The sequence below is a fragment of the Anser brachyrhynchus genome (assembly GCF_964034855.1).
Source record: "Anser brachyrhynchus genome assembly, chromosome: 4".
NCBI classification, from domain to species: Eukaryota; Metazoa; Chordata; class Aves; order Anseriformes; family Anatidae; genus Anser; species Anser brachyrhynchus.
In genome coordinates this window covers 46,665,921-46,687,427 of record NC_137698.1, presented here as the reverse complement: position 1 = coordinate 46,687,427, position 21,507 = coordinate 46,665,921, and the positions used below count along the sequence as shown (strand labels likewise).

The 21,507-nt window shown below is 54.2% G+C and overlaps 2 protein-coding genes across 6 annotated transcripts; one reads left to right on the top strand and one right to left on the bottom strand.

The window, feature by feature from the left end:
* The first annotated feature begins 1,590 nt into the window (after window positions 1-1,590).
* Window positions 1,591-15,826, top strand: TMEM150C (transmembrane protein 150C). 5 transcript variants are annotated; one of them, XM_080591655.1, is made up of 9 exons: window positions 2,922-2,983; window positions 4,232-4,439; window positions 6,552-6,633; window positions 7,648-7,701; window positions 7,821-7,853; window positions 7,956-8,023; window positions 10,620-10,747; window positions 13,100-13,277; window positions 13,615-15,826. In XM_080591655.1, the coding sequence occupies exons 3-9, from the start codon at window positions 6,554-6,556 to the stop codon at window positions 13,821-13,823; spliced, it is 750 nt and encodes a 249-aa protein (XP_080447781.1). In that variant the 5' UTR covers window positions 2,922-2,983; window positions 4,232-4,439; window positions 6,552-6,553; the 3' UTR covers window positions 13,824-15,826. The 5 variants fall into 5 exon arrangements, with proteins under 5 accessions (XP_080447780.1, XP_080447778.1, XP_080447779.1 ...); XM_080591654.1 differs by lacking the exons at window positions 2,922-2,983; window positions 4,232-4,439 and adding an exon at window positions 1,591-2,237; XM_080591652.1 differs by lacking the exon at window positions 4,232-4,439 and having other exon boundaries at window positions 2,264-2,983; window positions 6,549-6,633.
* ENOPH1 (enolase-phosphatase 1) lies at window positions 14,726-21,500 on the bottom strand. Its single transcript, XM_080591667.1, has 6 exons — window positions 21,367-21,500; window positions 20,187-20,288; window positions 19,887-20,089; window positions 18,466-18,598; window positions 18,045-18,168; window positions 14,726-17,404 (listed from the first exon to the last, which is right to left on the bottom strand). The coding sequence occupies exons 1-6, from the start codon at window positions 21,448-21,450 to the stop codon at window positions 17,265-17,267; spliced, it is 786 nt and encodes a 261-aa protein (XP_080447793.1). The 5' UTR covers window positions 21,451-21,500; the 3' UTR covers window positions 14,726-17,264.
* Between the last annotated feature and the right edge of the window lie 7 nt (window positions 21,501-21,507).

Sequence of the window (21,507 nt, the reverse complement as noted above, 5' to 3'; positions counted from 1 at the left end):
GGGTGCAGCGTTTCCAAAGTATCTGCCCCCTCCATGTTTGTGCATTCCTCCGTGGGGGAAAGAGGGCTGTTAGCACACAGAAGGGCCCCACGAGACTGGATTGCTTTTGGCTCAGTTGCCACGCTGATAAGGAGGGGAACAGAAATTTAAAGCTGTCTTAAGCTTGAAAGGACACCATGGCAAGTTCTCACATGTGAAAATCCCAGTGTAGTTGGGCCGTTTGCTGGAATTACACAGTGTGGTGGGAGGCTTCTCCCTGCCGCCCCTTACTGTGCCTCCGTACGGGCCTGGGAGGCTTCTCACCTGCTGGTTGGAAACACAGCAGCGTGGGGAGCGCTGCTTCCCTCTCCGAGGGCTTGATGGGCTGGTGGAGAGCAGCATAAAGCCTTCAGACTGATGCCAGAGATGGGCTTGGACATGATGTGTGAGTGTAGGAGCAAAGTGGGAAAGAGGCAAATGCCTCACCTTAATGGTTCTTCCATCATGTTGTTTGTGTAGCTTCCTGGCTGGAGAACTGCAGTGAATGCGCTTCATGGCAGCTTACATACACATCTTCCTGTTGATCTTTATCATGTTTTAGATGTTTTTTTCTTTTGTGCTGCTATTGCTTGGACTTCCCTAAGCTGATTCTTGTCAAGTATGTGCTGTAAGAAGAGTAACTGGCCCTGCAAAGAGACACAGGCTGTTTTCAGTCTGACTACCTGAAATTATACCAAGGTAATACATGTTTTTCTTGGAAGTGTAAGAGTGCAGTGGCAACACCAGTTCCAGTGGGACTCAGGGATCTGAGACTTTGAAACCATTTGCAAGTTAACCGTGATTTTGAAAATAAATAAACAAATAAATAAAAAACTGGAAGTATGCAAAGAAACGTCTTTCAGAAACTGAGAAGGTCCTCTATCAAATGCCTGAAGTGTCAGCTTGTGCTCCTTCAACTCCAGTTTTTCTGCAAGGACTCACATGGTGGAGCTGGTCAAAAAATGCAGTGCTGGGAGGCAGGAGGGATCCTCAAGATCTTCCTTTAATGCGAAGAGGAGCAGGAGCAGAGCCCAGCGATAAAGGAGCCATTTGCTAACTTGCACCCACGTGCCCCAGCTCCGTTCGTGGCTCTGGCTCAGCAGTGCCCAGTCCCAGAGCTGAAGCCGGCTGGTATCCAGAGCTTTTGGGAAGAGGGAGTGCCTTGTCTTGGAGGGCTGGGATCTGGGGATATTTTGCACGTGAGAGGGGGCATTTTGCAGGCAATGGCCCCTCTGGCAAATCTCAGGCATGCCTGTTGCCACCGTGCAGAGGGTGCACATGCTCAGACGGTGTATGTTTAGCAGCGGGGCATTTGGAGAAATGAAGTCTATCAAAATATTTTAAAAGCTGGATGAAGGAACAGATGGCTTTGATGAGAGATGATCTGGCTAATGAAATAAGGGTTATCACTTAAACTGAGAAACAGTTGCTCGGGCGCTGTATTTAGCCCGTGTCGCAGCTCTGAGCGATCCCTGGCCCCTTCCTCCCACCCCCAGTGCTGAGTGGGCGACGTTTCTTGCCAGGCCCCGCGCCAGCTTCGGCACAGAACGGAGCAGGACAGGACGACCAGTTGGTACATCTATTTTCAGAACACATGCGTTTCCCAGGAATGAAAACAAATGCAGAGCAATTCCCTTTTCTTCCTTCCCTCTGTTTACCCCTTTTCCCTGAAGAAACAGCCCACCAAAACCACAGCAAGTTTGCAATGGCTGAATTGCCCCTGGGAGGACCGCAGTTAGAGGGGTTCCCTTCGCTTCTTGCTGGGCTGCGGGTGATCTGCCAGGACGCATTCACCCTGTGAAGTCCTCTATTTCACACGAAAAGTATCTTCCCTCTGTCGTGGGAAGAAGGTGGACGTGCAGTTTGATCCCCAGTGGGAGCACTGATGTGGTTGACTGTGGATAGGGAACGCCCATGCACTGTAAGGCATCGGGAGGAGGAAATATTAATTAATGACAAAGCAAAGCTGTAATTTTGAACATTTGTGTGCGTTGGAGCTGGTCCCTGTTCCGGGCTGGGCAACTTGCCAGGCACATTCCCAGTCGCCCAGCAGGAAAAACTCAGCAGGGACTGGGGTGGGACAAGTCCTGCAGCAAGTGGATGCCAAACCCCAACCACAGGGGTTTGGGGGGGTCCCCCTCTGCCTGCCCCCCTCCACAACCCACGTCTGGAGGTGGGGATCGAGGCAGGGAAGGAGAAGGCCATGGAGGCAGGGCCAGGTGAGCTCGCGGAGGGCTTCGGGACCGTTTGGCAAGGGAGACAGGCACTGCGCTGCCGAGGGATGCCGCTCAACAGCAGGGCACCCACGTGCCGCACCGCCCCGGTCGCGCTGGTGGCTTCGTTGAAGCCGTGAATTTTAATTTCTGAAAGGTCTTCAGCGAGCCTGCCGGCACCAGCGCTCTGAGGGACGCCATCTGCTCCAGAAAGCGCTCCTGTGAACAAAACGTCTCGAACGCGAAGTTTACTGAAAACGAAGCTGCTTTAACTGCCCATCTGCCGCCTCGTTTCCCTTCCAGCTTGGGCTGGCGGCGGAGCTGAAGTGACTCAGGCGGTTTCTGGTAGCTGCCGGGCTTCCCTTTGTGGCGGAGCCGCCGGGCCGGGCGCTGCCACTCGGTGCCGGCTCCACGGGGCAGTTGCAGCCTCGGCCGCTGCACGCTGAGGGTTGTGCAAGGCCAGGCTCCTCCTGCCCGTGTTAGCCCCCCCAGCGCACTTTTATGTCGCAAGGGGGGCCCTCGCTGGGCCCGCTGCTGGTGCGTTCAGCCCCGCGTTCACCCCCGGGGTGCTGGGGCTGCCCGCCGGAGGGGTGCGGGTCCCCAGCCGCGCCTCATGGCGGGGCCCCGCCTGGCCGGGGCGGGGACGGCACCAGCCCGGCCCCCTCCTTCCCTCCCTACCTCTTTCCCTGCCTCCTTCCTTGCCTCCCTCCCAGCCTCGGCCGGGAACGGAGCCGCCGCCGCCCTCTCCTCAGGTAGGAACCGCGGCCGGTGGCAGCGCTGAGGGGACGGGGGGTGCCGGGTGCCTGCCCCTCCGCCCACCACGGGCACCGGCGCTCGGCCGGCCCCGAGGCCCCCGCTGGATGGGGTTCGCAGCTCGTGAAACGGGCGAGAAACCGCCAGGGCTGCTTCCCATCGCGACGGTGTCGCGACAGAGAGCCGCGGCGGGGCGAGCCGTGCTGGCTGCTGCCGCCTGGCTCGGCGCGTGGGGCGGGCGGGCGGCCGCCGCCTCCTCCCCCTGCTTTTGGCTCCGCGGCCGTTCTCCAAAATGCTCTGTGGCCTGGTGCCGGGGCATGCGGGCACGCTGCTGCAGCTTATCATCATCATCATCATCGTGCCGCTTGCGTACGGGCCCTCGAAACGCACCGGTGTGTTTCATAACTTCATAAAGCCGTACCGCTCCGCTGCCGAGGCGGCCGTGCCTGCCCTTCCTCACGTCCACGTCTGTGGGCAAAAGCAGCGTGAGGAGGGGCCCCCAGCGGTGCCTGGCAGGTGACACGAGGGTGCTCCCCTGGGCGAGCCCTGACGAGCTGCGCCACCACCCGCTGTACCTGACGGGAGTGTGTTAGCGGGATGGGAGCTTAACTGCTGGGGGGTGCCGTGGGGCAGCGGCAATGAAAGCAGAGCCAAGGGCTGAGCACTGAGGCGGGAGGATGGGAGTGGAGGTGGGAGAGGAAGCCTACGCTGAGAGAAATCTCCAGCACATCCTCCGCCAGTGCCAAAGCCTCTGCAGCTGCGCGCCCTGTCCTGCGGCAGGAGTGCGCCTTGGCGGGGTTTCTGTGGTGCTGGTGTGAGGCTGTGTGTCAGGAGGGGTGCCCAAAGCACGTTTGTGGTGCCAGCACGAGGCTGTGTGTCAGGAGGGGTGCCCAAAGCACGTCTGTTTCAGCCCTGGGAGTCTGTGGCACCACAAGGCCTTTTGGTTGCCGGAGGCTTTCCTTCTCTGCAAGCTTCAAAAACCAGAAGGCCAATGGGTGTGTGCAATTCCCAGACACCTCCCAAATGTGTTTATTTGGGAAAATATGGGCCTGCGGAGATGGCTGAACTGATGGCTCAGATTTGGCACCCCTGGTGCCGGCAGCAAGGCAGAACAGAGCTGTGGAGGGGAAGGTTGGCTTGGCATCATCCCCACGGAGCAACTAACTTTCAAAGAAATGATTTCTGCTTTTCCCAGGGAGAATTTAGGGTTATTTTCCCACTGCTTTTGGCGTTTTATTTTGGCTCAGCTGCAAGGGAGGCTGTCGACTGGATTCCTCCTTCTTACCCCTGATGCTGGTGGAGATGCTGGTCTTAGCACGCAAGGGGGTCTCCGCGCCTGGAGACAGGAACGTGAGACACGAGCGGGTTAACCCGAAGGCAGCGGCTGCGAATGGGCTCCGTTGGCCACCAGCACGGAGCTAGGCGGGGTTGGTGCGGGCCAGCCTTCGGAAGGAGGTGAGGTGATGTGTAATTATTTCTGCACCCGGATAACGCAGCGGGGAGCCAATGAGCCGTGTCCAGGTGCAGAGTCCTGAGTTCAAACCGTCCTCTGGGCACGCGGGAATGGCTGAACTTCTCCAGGCACGCGTGGGACATGACAATGGAGGGCGTTATAAGGTGTCTGGTCCAACCACTGCCTGTGAGTCCTCCCTGCATGGGTGCAGCAGAGGGTATGTGTGCCCATGCCTCGACATGGAGCCTGTCTGGAGGGTTTGGATGGCAGCGACGTCCTTCCCCAATCATGGAGTGCAGCCCCCATCTCTGCGTGCTGCCTCCCTGCCCTGCCCTGAGGGACAAGCCCTATGTCACCTCCCTCTCCCCGCAACAGACAATGCTGAAGTAGCTCACGAAGGCTGTGATGCCGTGGCAGGGAGGCATGCTGGCACGTGAGGAGCTGTGGTAACCCGTTAATGAAGATAAGTGTTCTTTCTGGTGTTTGCTTTTATGGCGTACGTGAATCCTTTGTACCTTCCCAAGGGGGAAGAGTAATAAGACCTGCTGTCTCTGACCTGAAGGAACTGTGTTACCTTGCTGTAGTCCAACCGCCGCAGTAGAAAGCAGGAGAGCTGTGTTAGCAGTAATTACCTCACAGAATAAATGAGGGCTGTGATGGGAACTAACATCTGCCTGCCTGCTCCCCTGTGGCCAGGACGGGATCGAGGAGCTCAGCTGCAGCTACGGGGCACCAGCAGTTCGGAACAGTGCTGCCAGGCTGTGGCAGGGACGCTGCCACCTGCCTCAGGATGCCGCTGCATATTTATGGGCTGCAGGAGAAAAAGGCAAGGGCACCGCTCGCAGAACAGCTGCGGCTGCTGCAGCAGGGGCCGGGGGGAAACCGCCCTGCCAAGAGCTTTGCGCGTCCTTCACGGAGGGCAAGGAGCAGAGACGAGATGGGTGGGGGAATCCAGCCCACCCGCACAGACGATTCCTTCTGGTCTGCTGCACCGTGACCAGGATCTGTGTGCGCTGGGGCTGCCTGCCTTTTATATTGACGTACGTAATGCTTGCGTGGCTTTGTGCTCTCTGTATGCAATTCTTCCTGCTCCCGGGCTGGGGGGAACCTTGTTCGATAGCTTGCCTGTCATTTACGTGGTTTGTGGTTTAGCCTCGCTTGAGGCTGATGGTTTTGTGCGAGGCTCGGGGTGCAGCGAGCCCCCCGGTGCAGTTCTGTGCCCCCACCAGGTGACGCGCAGGGTGCAGGGAAGCCGGCACAGCCGATGTGCTGCTGCCGCTCTAGGGAAAGAAAAGCAGGCGCTGGAGCAGGGAGCCTCGTGTCGTTCACTTTCGGTTTGCGTCCCTCAGCAGCGCCGGTGCCTGGAGGAACACTGGCAGAGGACGGCGGAGCGTGAGGAGGTATTGGACTGGGCGTCGGAGGCGGGTATGTGCAGCGCAGCAGCACCACGGCGTTCCTGGATTGCATGTGCTGCAGGCACAGCCCTGTCGTCTCAGATCCTCATCCAGTGGGACCTTGCCTGCAGGACGAGTGCTTCCTCCCGGGAGGTGTGCATGGCATCTGTCTGCCCCGCGCAGCACCAACACATCAGGACCTGGTCCTGTTTCTTGTGCCTCCTCCTGGCAGAGCTCTGGTGCCGGTGCTTGGGCTTGGCTCTGCTTCTGGCGCTGCCAAACGCTTTGGCTGTGGCCAGGGTGGGAGCTGGCCGTGTGCTTTGTGGCAGTGGGGAGAGAGCACATGCACCCGTCTCCCTCCACGCCGCAGGCCATGCCCAGACAGCATGTGTGGAATGGGTAACGACCCTGGGAAGGAGGCTGCGCTGCCGTCTGCCTCCGGGAAGGAGCAGGCAGCTAGGGCTGCGTGTCTGCTGGAGTGACCTTGTGCGAGCTGCCGAAGGAAAACACCTGGAAAACCACCCCGGTTCCATAGGCGTGTCTGAAAGTCTCCCCGCCACGCTCCAGGCTTAACCTGAGGAGGTTGATGTCAGGGTGCTTCGGCACCTGTGGTGCCTTCAGCTGGGTGCTCTTGCTGCTTTCAACATTGAGGGGGGGCAAGGGAGCTGGGTGCCTCTGCCCTCTTTCCTTTGTTTTTACTTTGCACTTTGTTTCTAGCAGGTATGGACGGGAAGAAATGCAGCGTGTGGATGTTTTTGCCTCTTGTGTTTACCCTGTTTACGTCAGCCGGATTATGGATAGTGTAAGTTACCTCCTGCTGGTTATTTGAGATAGCAAGTTAGCCCCGGGCAGTCTGAAGTGCTGCTGCGGCGTGGGCTGCGTTTCAGTGGGGAGTCTTTTGGGGTTGCTTTGTCCTCGAGTTACTGGGGGGCAGGAATGACATGTGGTAGGGGCAGGGGCCAGTCTGTGGAGGAGCACATGTGTTTCCTTGAGGTTTTGGGCTCCCCGAGCCAAGTTCCTGACCCTGCCTTCCTTTTGGCACGTGCTGCTGGGAGCCGCCTGAAAAACAAGAGGCACAAACGGAGACGTTCCCCTTCCTCGCCTTTTCAGTAAATGACTCAGCAGAGCTCTGGGAGGAGCGTTCGGGCCCCGCTTTGGGGCGCAGAGTCCAAATGCACAGCGTGCAGCCCTGTACGGACAGCCTGTCGGCAGCTTCGTGCTGACGCCTTGCTTTCTCGCCGGCCCTTCTTAACAAAAGGCACGAGGCGTGCGTTTCCCTGAGCTGGGCTCTCCCCGTGCACGCAGGCAGACAAGTGCAGCGTGAATCCGAGAGCAGTGTGTGATCAGCAGTGGTGCTCAGCCCGAGGGGGGCTGTATCGTAGGTGATGGCTTCGGCCACGCGTTGGGGGATGTTGTTTTTCAGCAGCAGGAGCAGCTTAAGCTGCTTGTCTGACCCCTACTGCTGGTAAAATGGCTTTTGTGCGGGGAGCAGAGTGAACCAGATGAATCCAAGGCTTCAGATTAAAAATGAAAACGTTTCCCTGGGTGGTTATCTTTAATCCAGCTCAGTTCAGTGACCCTGACTCTCTACCTGGCCATGCAAAACAGGTGTAGCACAAAGACGGGCACATAGCTGGGCTGGGAAAAGAGTAGAGAGCAAAACCGCCTGCTTAAGCAGAGAGAAGGGTTTGCCTCTGGCAGCTCCTGATTTTGCCTGACCTAGTGCCAGTGTGCTCTGAGGCACTCACTGGGTAGTTGGAGTGATATTGGGAATAGAAGCCAGAATGAGGTTTTCATCTTCTTTGTTTTTTGACAGGTACTTTATAGCAGTGGAAGATAACAAAATTATTGCACTAAATGTACCAGAGAGGTAAGAGGTGGCTGTGGGTTTTACTTTCAGTTAGTTGTTTCTACATGATAATTAAACGATAAAAGTTAAATGGGAAAGAAAATCTTGAATCTTGGTTCCTGTGCACTTATGTCTCGTAGGAAGCCTGGTTCCAAAAGACCACCTTATATAAGGTGAGTGCGTGATTTCCTTCCAATTACTGCTCTGATTAACAGTTGTTATTTGTACGCCTTTGCCGCCCTGGAGTTACAACAATATGCTTTGTGTTTTCAAAGTATTGCAGGTGACGCTCCTCCTGCCAGCTGCGTGTTTAGCCAAGTCATGAACATGGCAGCATTTCTAGGTAGGAATCACAAGGAGAATGTTTCTTTCTCTCTCAAAATTGGTTGTAAGAAGTCATTGGAACGTAAGTAGTATCCGAGATGTATTGTTCTTGGATAGGCTGATGTGAAATCCTTTAAGCTGTGATTGCTACTGATTAAGCCAGGGTTGTTCTGTCTTCAGCTGTAGAAAGACAGTATGAGGCTGGATGCATTTGAGATTTACTGGTTTCTGATTTATCCTCATATTTTTAATTATCTCAGCCTTGAATCAGTTGTGACTGTTTCTCACTGTGTGTTGGATTTCTGGTATTTGCTGCACGTGTGAGATAATGGCACGGGAATACTGGGAAGTGCAGAAACTGACTGTGCAAAATATTGCCTGGGCCGGAGTCTCCCCACCCCACCTCTTCCCAAATTCCGTTACTGAAACAACCCAAGTTGACTGGCTTTTTCCAGCAGCAGATGTAAGAGTGAAACATCACGAATAGAAGGAATACCTGAAATGTACAAACGCTGGCAAAAGATACCTGCATTAGGGTCTTAAAACTGTTTATTACTTACACTTTTACTTATTTTGAAGAAATGATCCCAAACTTAAATGGGCCAATAAGTCATTATTTTAACTTGGAATTGCTGTTCTTTAGTAGCACTTGCATTTACCTTTTCCCTATATGGGACACTTTTTGGTGCTGCCAGCTTTGCTTTTTCCACCGCTGCTTCCTGTGAAAGGCATAATGTTTCCTTCCGGAAACCTGAGAAATTGGGTTGAGTTGAGCTTTGGGATGAATCCAGTCTTGTGCATGTACAAGATGCCTTAACAACTTCAGTCTGATGTAATGAAAATGAGGCTTATATCATGTAAAACCTAGTGAGATGAGTTCAGTCGTGAACCCTGATATGAACTGGCTTATTTTCAAATATCGCTTCAGGGAGGACTGTATGCATCCTTACCATTTGTTTCTGTGCGTGGTTTCATTTCAAGGTCAGACCTCGTTTTCCACATCAAGCCAGGGTCTCAGTTAGGTGGAGGTGGCTGCTTGACACCAGTGAATCGGTGCCTGCCTTCTCCGCCGCCTCCAGGCAAGGGCCTGCACGTTTCTGCTGGCCGCTTTGTCCAGGCAGCCCCTGTGGGTCTGCACCGGGTCCCACCGGTCCGTGGGCTTTATGGAAGGGCAGGACCTGGCTGGATGCTGCCTGTGGATCCCTGTGGTCTGGGTCGGTGTGAGGACGGCAGTCGCTTGAGCGCGAGGGCAGGCTTCGGGCTTCTGCAGGTGCTGTGAAGAAGGGCAGGCAAACAGAAGACGCACAACTTTTTGGAGCCCAGTTGTACCGTGCGCTTCCATTGCACAGCTGCAAGAAGAAATGAAAGCAGGCGGTCTTTCTAGACTGCAAATCTGTTGTCACGGCATCTCTGCTTTCTGGACGTAGCCAGGCTGGCTGCAGCAGGTTGGGTTCCTCTGTTGCGCTGGGTGCTTCTGATAGCTGCCTCTGGCTTGTGCCTCTGTTGGCTTGGGCTGTGTCCAAGCCTTTGCTGCTAGAAGCATTGGCTTTACTGGAACATCAGAATGACATGGTTTTGCAGGTAAAACAGGAAGGTGACTTTCTAATTCCCTTTTGTTATTCCTGTCAGTGTTTTGGGAAAAGCTCGTGCAGTTTCAGGGGGAGTGATACCTGTTTTGTAAGGAACTTGTCCTGTAGATATAACAGAAAAAGCTCCTGCAGGTGAGCCCAAGTAGTCAGAGGGTGTCTGTCCCAGGCAACGAGGTGAGGATGAAAGCCAGAAAACTTACTTCTGTGGGCAGCGAAGCTCTCTTGCATTCAGGGATTCAGAGCCAATGGTGAGACACTAAATTCCAACATCTTGTGCAGTTGGGATAAAGCTGGGTATTTTTCACTTACAGTGTGCTTATTTTCCTAAACCATGGTTTTGGTTTATACTGTATTTTTGTGGATAGTGTAGGTGTAACTTGCAAACAGAGACGATTTACAGCAACATGACCTGCATACCGTCTGTTTGATCGTAGCAGTTAGGTGTTTGGCAGCAACCGGCAAATTTCCCTTCTCAACTACCTTGCTTTGCAGTGGTCTACTTTGAATCCCGGATGAAGGCAGATTGCCTGGCTTTCCGTGTTGTTCCATGCAGTGTTCCCTGGGGAGGGCAGGAATACACAATGTGAATATCTCCTGGGGTTATATCATATCCCCTGATATATCATGTATCCTGTATATCATGTGTCCTGAGATATCACAGCGCTTTGGTGAATTGGGAGTTGGAGTGGGCTGCTCTTCCCATCTTCGCAGAGAATTCGTGCAATATTCTGGGCCACTTGCTTTGGTCAGCTTGGGTAACGCTTGAAAGATTTCGTGATGTTCGTGGCGCCTACTGCTCATTGCAGGGGAGGACGAGAGATACTGAAACCCGCAGAAATACCAGTGTGGTGCTGGTGGGTTCTCTCGCAGGGCCGGGGTTTGGTGTTGCTCCTCCAGGAGAGCTCAGTGAGCCCTGCCTCTGGGTGCGAGGAGGCTGAAGGCTCTGTGAGCCCCGGCGAGGTAGCTGCTGCAGCACGTTACAACCACCACGAATGACCCACCTTGCCTTCTCTCTTTCTTTCTCAGCGCTTGTCGTCGCTGTCCTGCGCTTCATTCAGCTGAAGCCGAAGGTGCTGAACCCGTGGCTGAACGTCAGCGGCCTGGTGGCGTTGTGCTTGGCCTCATTTGGGATGACCTTACTCGGCAACTTTCAGGTATGGGTCTGTGTCATGAGCTCCTGCAGGCTGAGAGGATTTGCCCGGGTCCTTGAGTTACACATGCCTGGCTGCACCCCAACGCTCCTTGTACCCGCTCTGCCACCTCTGCCTGCCCCTACAGGGGCTCCAGCGATGTGTGGAGATGAAGGGACGTGATTTTTCATGTATTTCACGCATGCTTGACCTGCTGAGAGCCAGTGCAGGGAGCCTCCTGAATCTCCTGAGCCCTGGGGTTTGGTGCAGATGGTCGTGGGTAATCGGACGGAGCTGGAAGTTTGCAGCTGCATCTGTGCTAGCAGATGCACAGCTGCCTGTACAGAGCTAGCAGGCAGCTTAACGTCCTTCACCCAAAACTGTGTTGGTTAAATCCATCTCCTGCTTGTCCTCAGACTGGCCGCGAGAGAGATGCGGCAGAGAAACACTGCCTCTCTCCCTGGTGTGACGGGGGCCTGGCTGAGGTCCCTGTAATTCTCCACCCATTCTGCAACACAATCGTTGCAAACAATCAAGCTGTCAGCTCCACGGCCTGCTCGGTGGGGTTGCGCATCCACCGTCACCACCAGGCTGTGTCTGTCAGGGCTGCAGCGAAAATCAAGGCGGTAGAGCCAGTGGGTCGCGTGGGTGTCCCTGTCCTGCTGCTGTCCTGATACCCTGCCTCTTACCGGGATGGAAGTGCAGGGCCCCAGCTGCCGGGAACTGGGAATGGTCAGGGTTGCAGAGAATCTCAACTGACTTTGCAGGAAGGGAGATGGCATTCCTGCTAATACAGGAAAAAATGCTTGTTCTGTGGGGGGTGAGCAGCTGTTTGGGTTGTGGAGCGATTGCTGGAACGTTGTGTCATCCACAGTTTTCTCTTTTTTGTCTTTGTTTGTTTGTTTTTGAATGAGGCGTGAGCTCACTTGGTTATTCTGGACCTCTTGCTAACTCCACATCCCAAGCCAAAAACTTGTAGGTTTGCTTTTTCATGAGAGATTCCCAGACAGGAACTGCGAGGCCTTTGTAAGAACCACATCTAGGTGTGAGAAGGATGTCTTTGTTATGGGAACTAGGCACAAGGAAGCAGTTTCAACATCTTGTTCCTTTTTTCTCCCCCTCAGAGCAAATGCTCATTCTTGAAAAGTGGGTATTTTGAGTCAGTCATGATTATAAATTTTTGGACTGATAATCCACTTCTTGTTAGCTGTATTCTTTCTTAGATCTTGTGCCAAACCATGAAAGCATATGGTAATGAGACTTTAGTCTGTGTTTTTCCCTGCCTGACTGCAGAGCTGAATGTGGCGTTAAATCACATTGCTAGAAAATTACAGATGGGATGTTTTAGAGGGACATGAAGGCTACAAGTCCCATGCAGTGCAGGCTGCCTTGGGAAAAACAGCTCTATCCTATTTTTGCATCTACCATCATTTGAACCTGCCCTTTCTGGAGGGGGGAAAAAAAAAAACAGGGTAGGGAGGAGAGGGGACGAATCAGTGGAGGCAGGGTGACTGGTTAGTTATTTTGTAGATTGGGGATTGTTTGATGGGAATTGGTTAAATCGGAGAATAGGAATCAAGGCTGCAGGGAGGAATTATGGGCTGATGGTTTCTTTTCTGGAAGAGCCTCAGAGGGAAGAGGGAAAATGTTGGGCCCAAGCCTTATCCATAGTGGGCTTTCTGAATGTGTTTGCATCCTGGAGGGATCTCTTTGCAAACCTGCTCATGGAGCATGGCTGTCCCTTTCTCTTACAGCACTGCACAGTTATTAATCCCCGTGAGAGATGGCAGCTGAGGGACGGAAAAGCACTTGCACTCCAGAGGGGCTGGGCTCCTGTTGCTTCTAGCCCTAACGCTCGAGGGTGGATGGGAGAGGGAATGCCCAGGCAGCCTTTTGGTGGGAGAAACTGTCCCAAACATGAGTACAACAGAGGTGACAGGGCTCTGGCCGCCCCCCGCACCAGGCAGCGCTGCCCTGTGCAGCTGGCATGGGGGGCCGCAGTTCCCTGCCGCTGCAGGGAGCTGAACAAGAGCCCAGCGCGTTGTCCTTGCCTGCCCTGGCCATCACGTCAAGTCAGGGAAGTACGTGGTCCTGAGCTTTGCGTAGGTGGCTCTTGTCAGGGGGCTGCAGGGGCAGTCGCCGGGTGACTGGGTTTTCCACTGTGCCTGGTTTTGGGCAGAAGATCTGCTCGACTGTGACAGCTGTCAACTCATCTTGGTTATCTCACACCACCCACCTCTGCCAGAAGTGGTACAGCATCACTGTCTGACACCCCAGTGGTGCTCGCTCTCCTCTGTCCCACCTCGGCAGCAACCCAAGGTAACTAGCAGATGATTCCTGTTTTGTCCAGGCAATCACTGTTCTGTTTCCTCCTAGCTTTCAAACGATGAGGAGATCCACAACGTGGGTACATCGCTGACCTTCGGCTTTGGGACTCTGGCGTGCTGGATCCAGTCTGCCCTCACCCTCAAGATCAACCTGAAGAACGAGGGACGGAAAGTGGGGATCCCACGGGTCGCCCTGTCAGCCAGCATCACCCTCTGCGTGGTGCTCTGTATCCTTTGGTCCTGCTCTGTGGCAAGCCGGGTATCGTGGTGTCCGACTCTCCTTGCAGCAGGGAATGCTGGTTCTTCTCACATCCACCCTAGGAGCTCAGAGCATCTAGGAACACTGCTGAGATGGTTTTCAAGGCATGAATCTGTGATCTGTTCGTTTTGCTGCCTCTGTTTTACAGGGATGTGCTGCTTGTCTGATGGGGTGGGTCGACTGTCATCCTGGTGGCTCTGATGGTCAACATTTTATTATCTTCCTGTTGGCTTTCTCCCATCCTGGCTGATATCTCTGCTCCCACAAGCTTTCCCAGGATGTTTTCCTTGACTTACCTCTTCCAGATTTCATCCTGATGGCTCAGGGCATCCACATGCACGCTGCCAGGATCCAGTGGGGCCTGGTGATGTGCTTCCTGTGCTACTTCGGCACGTTTGCAGTGGAGTTCAGGCACTACAGATTCGAGATCGTTTGCTCTGAGTACCAGGAAAACTTTCTGAGCTTTTCTGAAAGCCTGTCGGAAGCCTCTGAGTACCAGACAGATCAGGTGTAGCCTGTCCTCTGGCAGGGGGGAGGGAGGCAGGCGCGGTCCCATGGTTCGACATGACCTCATTTACACTTGTTTTGATGAGTTTGTTTTCCACGTGCAATCATGATCGTATTGCCAAAGGGCTCTGAGAGTGGCTGTCTCATTAAGAGCCACACAAAAGCAGCTGCCTGCTGGAAGAGGGTTCTTTCTGAACCGCGGTGCCAGAGAGCACGAGGTGTTTGATTAGTGCTACCAGGGACTTTGTCAGCAACTCTGTCGCGCTCTTGATGCTGAAGATGTTCAACGGCCAGTCCTCGCAATGCCCTTCCGAGGTAGGCACGGCTCCTGGAAAGGAGATGAAGGAAACAAACCTCTCTGGGCGCAGAGTCCTCAGATGTCACTGGGCTGCACCTTTCATGTCTTACTGCGTTGTTTTCTTGGCCGCTGAGCTGACAGGCGTAACCTGGTAGCATAAGCACAGTGGCCGTTTCTTCTGGACTGCGAATCCGACCCAAAGGGACCGGCACTTACGGCGAGCAGGTGGGGCCTTTCTTCCATCCTGGAAAGCAGCAGAAGGCGCAGCAGGGTTGGGGAGACACCACGCTGCGACCAGGCGTGCCTGGCAGCAGGGAGGACTGCGGTGCCCAGGCCCGAGGAGGGGGCACACGGGAGCGCTGTGCAAGGTGTGGTGTTGCGGACACCACAGTGGGGACTGACGGAAACAAGGTGCTGAAGTAAGATGGGAATGGCTGTGTGCTCTAAAGATGACCCGGAAGAGGCTGCTCTTTTAAGTGTTTAGTGTATCCACTACATATCGTGTAATATTTTAAAAGCTTTTTTTTTTTTGGTTGTTCGCAGAGGGGGGGAAAAGCCTGCAGTGAAAATGGAATCATTGCAAGTGGATTTTATGGGGCAGAGGGTGGCTGGTTGTTTTTTTTTTTTTCTTGGTCCTTATGCACTTAGAAGTCAAACTTCAGACACACTTCAGCCCTGCGTGGGATCCAAACCTCTCCATGTGGCCAGTTTTCCTGAGAGGACTTGGGGGCAGTGCTGCCCTGGAGGCTGGGGGCCTCGGCCTGGGGATGGCAGGTGCTGGATGGAACCCGCACAACCACGCGAGCTTCTCCCTCCTTGGGGACGTGGAATTAACTGGACCTTTTCTCAGAGCTGAGTCACCAAAAGCAAGAGTAGCTTTGTTGTACCCTCCAGGTGGAGCTTGAATTCAAAGGCTGATGGAAATATAACAACAAGAAACTTCCTACAGCCAAGATGGTCTGTGGGCAAAGAGAAAGCAGGAGCCCAAAGCCTGTATCTGAAAACCCCTGAGCCTGGGGAGGCTGCTGGATTGGCCAGGCAGGGGATGGATGGGAGACATTTTCCATTTTCCTCAGGCTCTCCTGTCTGAGCTGACACGGGGCATCTCATCGCCCCTACAGGAAAAGCAGCAGAAATGAAAATGGTGGCGAGGTGTTTGAAGGGGAACTCTTACCGTACCATGGCATTTCCGACAGAAACGGAAAGGGCACGAGGGTGTACAGTGCTCTGCAAAGGTCAGGGGCTAATCCGGCAAGGAGAAATGGTCAAGAAAAACTTCTGTCTAAACCAGCATAAAGGGAGAGTTCAGCCAGCCCCCTCCTTGATCCTTCTTGGGCCAAAAGCCACATTCAGGGAGGGAGGTGTTGAGGCTGCGTGTCGTCCCCCGACACACTGGATGCAGAGGGAGCACAGAGCAGTGCTTTAAGTGTGTTTTACTGTAAATAGCCCACTGTAGGTTTTTTTTTCCTAAATCAATTACTACTTTCAGTTTATCATTTTATATTTTGTAATAATTTTAACAAAGAAAACATGAGATGATGTTTGTGGTTTGTTTTTCCTTTTCCTATATGCAATCCAAACTGAACTTCAGGTTTTTGGTGATAACTCTGTACATTTCTTACAGTATTTCTAAAAGCACATTTCAGTACAACTAAATAACAACCGATATACACTGAAACATGACCACTCAATAAAGTGCTTTTATGGAGAAAGTGAGTTTTATTTTTGTCCCCTATCCCATGCATAGCTTTATGAGGGCAAAGGCAAAACAGAAGGCGTTTACACCGTCATGATGCAAATTAACACTATACAAAGCCAGGGACTATTCAGCCATGCAGGCACACTGATTGTAACGGTGCTAATTAGCAGGCTCTTTCTAAGAGGAAGCTCACGCAGCCCAGAGAGGCAGTCGGACTAGATGCCTCACAGCTGCCACCGAGAGTTTGAGAAGGGCAGTGCTGGGATGAGGTGGTTCCCTCCCCCCATGCTTTTCTCTCGCTCATTCTCCCCGCCGCAGCCTCAGCAGGGCCAGCTGTGGATGCGCAGCAGGGCTCGGGGAGGCGGCACGCACATGTTGCTGGTCTGCTCCGGCCAGTTGGTTGCCAGAGCCATGAGGGCAATCTCCAGCACAGCCGCACGGACACGAGTAAGCAGCAAGTGATGCCCGTGCACCAGGTGCCAGCAGCAAGGTGTCAGAGTGCCTCTGCCATGGCTCGGTTTAACCTCGCTGTGGCTCTCGCCAAGTCCCTGCAGCAATCACGGGCTGGGCAGGGAGGTAACGCTGCTTCCTCTGCAGGACAGGCTTGTCTGCCACCATAAAATGGACCAGGGACGGCGAAAGCAGAAAAAACCCAGTGTTAAAAAAAAAAACACAACTAAAAACAAACAATTGCCTTTAGGTGCTGGGCTCACTGATGATAGATAGCAAGGCTAAATACTGGAATAGTAAACACAATGAAAGCAAAGATGTGTCTTTATTGGCTACGTGAGGAAAAGCTCCATGACCACTGCTATAAATTGGCACGATTTAGGTAGGGTGGGTGAAAAGATCTAGGGTTTGATTCTCTTTAAATACAGCAGGATGTGGCCCTCAACAGCAGTTGTTTGCCAAGGTCTGCTCAGAGCTGACCCATGCTATGCTGAGAGTGGTGCCGCTACTGAGGAGGAGCTCACCAGTTAGCACTAAGGGAGACGCTTCAGAAACGCAGCCAAGCCGATGTCAGGGCTCAGCTGGTGGGATCCTGTAGCCCAGCACCACCCGGCAGCAGCGTGAGGTGAGGCTAGAATTTAGTTTTTAAGGAATGTAATTTTTACTATTCACTCTGCTTTGGTCTCTAGGCTGGCTGTTTTAGCAGCACCCAGACACAAGGCGTGCTGTTTTGTACCTAGGACCTGCTGTGGGTGTAGCCAAGATTCAAGTCACTCCTGGTCTAAAGAGCTTGCCTGCACCAAGGGCTGGCTTTCTCTGTGGCAGCCAAAACGTCCTGCACAAGGAACCCCACACCGTACTTTCCATCCATACCTGCACTAGTCGTGGGTCCAATACATGATGTGGGTTTGATAGTAAATTCTGATTAAGGACAGTATCACCTAAAGTTACACGAGGACAATTCAGCTGGAGCACAGCCTTTTCTGCACGCACTGCTTTCCCTAAGTGGAGGAAGGCAGGAAAAGTTCAGTGAAAGATGAGATGAGGCTGTAATAGGATTTCTCATCGTCCGTCAGTCCTGCATTGCCGGGTCTGATCACCACAGCCACGTGAGTGTCCGCTTCCTCGGCTGCGTTCGCTTCTGAAACAGAGAGTGGGAGCGTGGAGATGTGCTCAGTGCCTTCTCCACATGAGGGTCTTTAAGGCACGAAGAGCCCCTAAAAAAGTATTCTTGAAGGCTGAGACTGACAGAGCCGCGTTTGCACGTGGCACTGCAGGGCTCTGGAGACCGAACGGCTCCTGGCTGACCTCCTGTGGGCGACTACAGCTGTGGCGTAACGCGAGGGGATGGAGCCAGGATCTACATTTCCCTGCTGCTGTGCGCGACGTGAGTGGCAGACAGCACCAAGCACTGGGCACGCCACGTGGCAGGAGAGCAGACGCTGTCTGTTCCCAGGGGAAGCCAAGCAGGGCCAAGAAAACTACTGACCCCATTTGTAAATGGGGCACGCCAACAGCTTCAGCAAATGCTCCGCTTTAACAGGCTCTCCTTGCTTCCTGGGGCAAGGGCAGGTTTTCTACCTGACCTATTTTCTCTCATTGCACGGTGTCGCACCCAGCTATCCTGCTGCTGTTTGAGAGCCTGAACGCTTAAGGAAGGAGCATAGCAGTGGCCAGCCGGACGGTCTGCAGCGTTTCTGGGGTGCTGTGACAAGTTGGCAGCGCGTGTCCAGCCAGCGCCTCCCTCCCGTGAGAGCCAGAGGGGCTGGCAGGCCACCTACCTCGAGGGACGTCGGTCAGGAAGAGGATGTTGTTAGTGGCGCATCCTATACTTGCGGCGATCCTCCTGTAGCTCTCGCTTTCTACCTTGGGGCCTATTTTGGTATCAAAGTGGCCATCGAAGAGCTGAAAGACAAGAGGAAAACAAAGGCAGTTGCTGGACACTGTGCGAAGAGCAGAGCTAAACCTCGCTGCTGAGCGGTGATTCCTTCCCTTCCTGCTGTAGTGATGGCAGGTTCAGCCTCACAGCTCAGCCTGCTTTTTTTCTGCAGGACTGGCCAGAGCAGAGGGGACTTGTATGGCACAGGTTTCAGATTTTTTCCATCTGAAATTTGGCTGACAAAGCGTTACAGCAAGAGCGGTCCTGGGAGGGGACTGCTCTGCAGGCGGAGAAGCTGCAGGGAAGACGATAAGGTTATCTACCTCTAGGATATCACCTTCTGTAGAGTATCCGAACAGAAGCTTCTGGGCTTCGACGCTGCCTGAGGAGTAGATGTAGACCTTCATGCCGGCTTCCCTCCACTTCCGGATGGCTGGCACCACGTCCTCGAAGACTCTGAAGCAGAACAGGGCAGGAGGTGAGGACAAAGCCAGAGGCACCTGGGGACACACCTTGAGCCAGGCACCGTTTCCAAAGGGACTTTGTTTTAAAGGGCTCTGAGTTGGATGTGGCAGACGGATGGAGAGAGATGCCGGAGGAGTGATCCTCCAGGAACCTAGCTTTAATCCAAGCCCAAACAGCAGCACTGCACAGCTCTGCGTGGCCTCCTGAGCCAAGGCCCAAAGGCGCTGTCCTGAAAAGGAGACCTGAGCGCCCGAAAGCCTGAGGAGTTGGGACTCCCAGCAGATGCACAAGGGGGTGTGGGACGGAGAGCTGTGCAGACTTGTGGCAACCAGCTGGCCCCTTCCTCTCCAGTTTCTCAACCATATGGTCACTGCCTTGCTGTGTTATCTATTAAAGAAATAAAATAAAAAAAAACAACTCATTCACTTTTTTTATGGTTACTTATTATTGTGTGTCTGGTACCAGATGAAAATCTTTTGAGGCTGCTGTACAGCACCTGCAAACCTCACCCCTTGGATGCCGCCAGGCAGCAAAGCTAAACCCAACGATTTTGGGCCACTTTGAGATAATTCTCCCTGTTTATAAAACAAACCCCAGGATGGCTGTCCCTCTTGACTCGCTTTTCTGTTTTGTGTTGCTTTCTCTGGTGGATGTTTACTTTTTTGGTTGAGCTATTCTTCCTCGCACTTGCTTTGAGAAAACGCTTCATGAACATAAGGGTTTATTTTGCTTCCTTAGGAATTTGAAATGCATAGTTTTGACCAAGCATCTCTGGGCATAAACAAGGAGCTTGGCCTTAAATGCAGTGGTACCTACTTCTGCACCCTTGTGTTGTGGCTGAACTGTAAAGAAGAGCCTGAAGGCAGTAAGATGTGGAAAGGCAGAAAATGCCCAGGTAAGAGACAAAGCAGGAAGGAAACAGCTGGAAGGACCTCACCCACAGGCAGCCGAGGTTGCTACTCCTGCCATCCCGGCTCGTTCTGGGCTTGTTCCAAAACATAACTGCAACTCAGGGCTCAGATTAAGCCCAACAGGGTTGTGTTTCACTGCCTGACCGGGTTTGGAAATGAAACGCCTGCAGTCGGTTCCACGACAGCGGTGGCCTGGCTCAAGCTGGAAAGCAAAAAGCTGGAAGCAAAAGCACTTGCCACAGGGCCCTAATCCCGCTTAGGTCCATACCCGGGGCAGGTAGCAGGGCCTTGGCACAGCAACGCTGCTCATAGGCACCCGGGAGCGGGGCACCCTGCGCCGGCAAAGCTTTCGCTCTGGGGTTACTCACTCTCCTTTCACGTGCCCCGTGGTGTAGGCTGCCCGCCACATGTGTCCCTGCAGCTGTTTGAGCGCCGTGGTCTTTCTGTCCAGAGCCATCTGCCAGAGCACGTTGTCCACCACAGCCTGGATCACCCGCTCCAGCTCCTCGTCCCCGCTTCCGCTCTCCAAGGGGATCGGCACGGCTCCGTCCAGGCCGGCGTCCTCCTGGGCCTGCGCGGGGGCAAAGAGGGGGGCCGGGTTTGTTTTGGGGGGGACCCGAGGCCTCGCCGAGGGCGCGGCGAGGCGTGAGGCGGTGCGGCGGCCCCACCTGCTTCCTCAGGAGGCCGACGTCCCGCTGGCACTCCTCCTCCTCCCAGTGGGCGCGCAGGTAGTCCCTCAGGTTGTCTCTGACGTAGGGGAACAAGGTCTCCTGCGGGCACACGGCAACCCGCGCCCTCAGCCCCCCGCCGCCCGGCGGGGCCGCGACCAGGGCCGAGCACGGCGCCGCCCCGCAGCACCGGGGCGGTAAACCCGGTAAGGTCGGAGCCAAAGAACAGCCAAGTCTCCGAAAATACGCCCCGACAGCCAGAAAGCACCCACATCGCCAACCCCCACCCACGTTGCTAACAACCACCCAAATCGCTAGTGAGCACCAGAATCGCTAAAACCCTCCAAAACCACACAGATCGCCCAAACCCCTCCAAACTGCGAAAACCCACCACAACCACTAAAACGCCCCAAATCACTATAAAGCGCTCACATCGCTAAAAACCACCCAAATCACCCAAACCCACCCAAATTGCTAAAATCCTCCAAAACGACTTAAAACCCCCAAAACCCCCCAAACCCATCCAAACCACTAAAACCCACCAAAATCACTTAAACCCCCCCAAACCACCCAGAGCACCAAAATCTACCCAAACCGCTAAAATCCACAACCGCTGAAACCCCCCAGACTACCAGAAAGCACCCACATCACCAAAAATCCCCCAAATCATCCCCCCGAACTGCTAAAACCCACCAAAATCATTTAAGCCCCCCCCCAACTCACCAAAACCCACCCAAACTGCTGAAACCCACAACCGCTAAACCGCTCCAAATTGTCAAAAAGTACCCGTATCACCAAGCCCCCCCAAATCAACCAAACCCCCTCAAACTGCTAAAACCCACCAAAATCACTTAAAACCACCAAGCCCCCCCAACTCCCCCCCAAACCACTAAAACTCACCAAAATCAATTAAAAACCCCCAAACCCCCCAAACCACCCAAATCACTAAAACCCACCAAAATCAATTAAAAACCCTCAAACCCACCCACATCGCTAAAACCCACCAAAACCACTTAAAACCCCCAAAACCCCCCGGACCACCAGAACCCCCCCAAATCGCTAAAACCCACCCAAATCCCTTAAAAGCCCCAAACCCCCCCGAACCCCCAACCCCGCCCCGAACCCCCAAAAGCCCCCAGCCCCCCCCGGCCCCCAGCAGGCCCCCCCGCCCCGCCGCCACCTGCACGAAGGCGATGGGGGTGGTGGTGCCCTCCACGTCCAGCAGGATGGCGCGCACCCCGGCCGGCACCGGCAGCACGCCCATGGCGGCGGGAGGCGGCGGGGAGGGAGCGCGGAGGGGGGGGGGGTGGAGCGCGGGGGG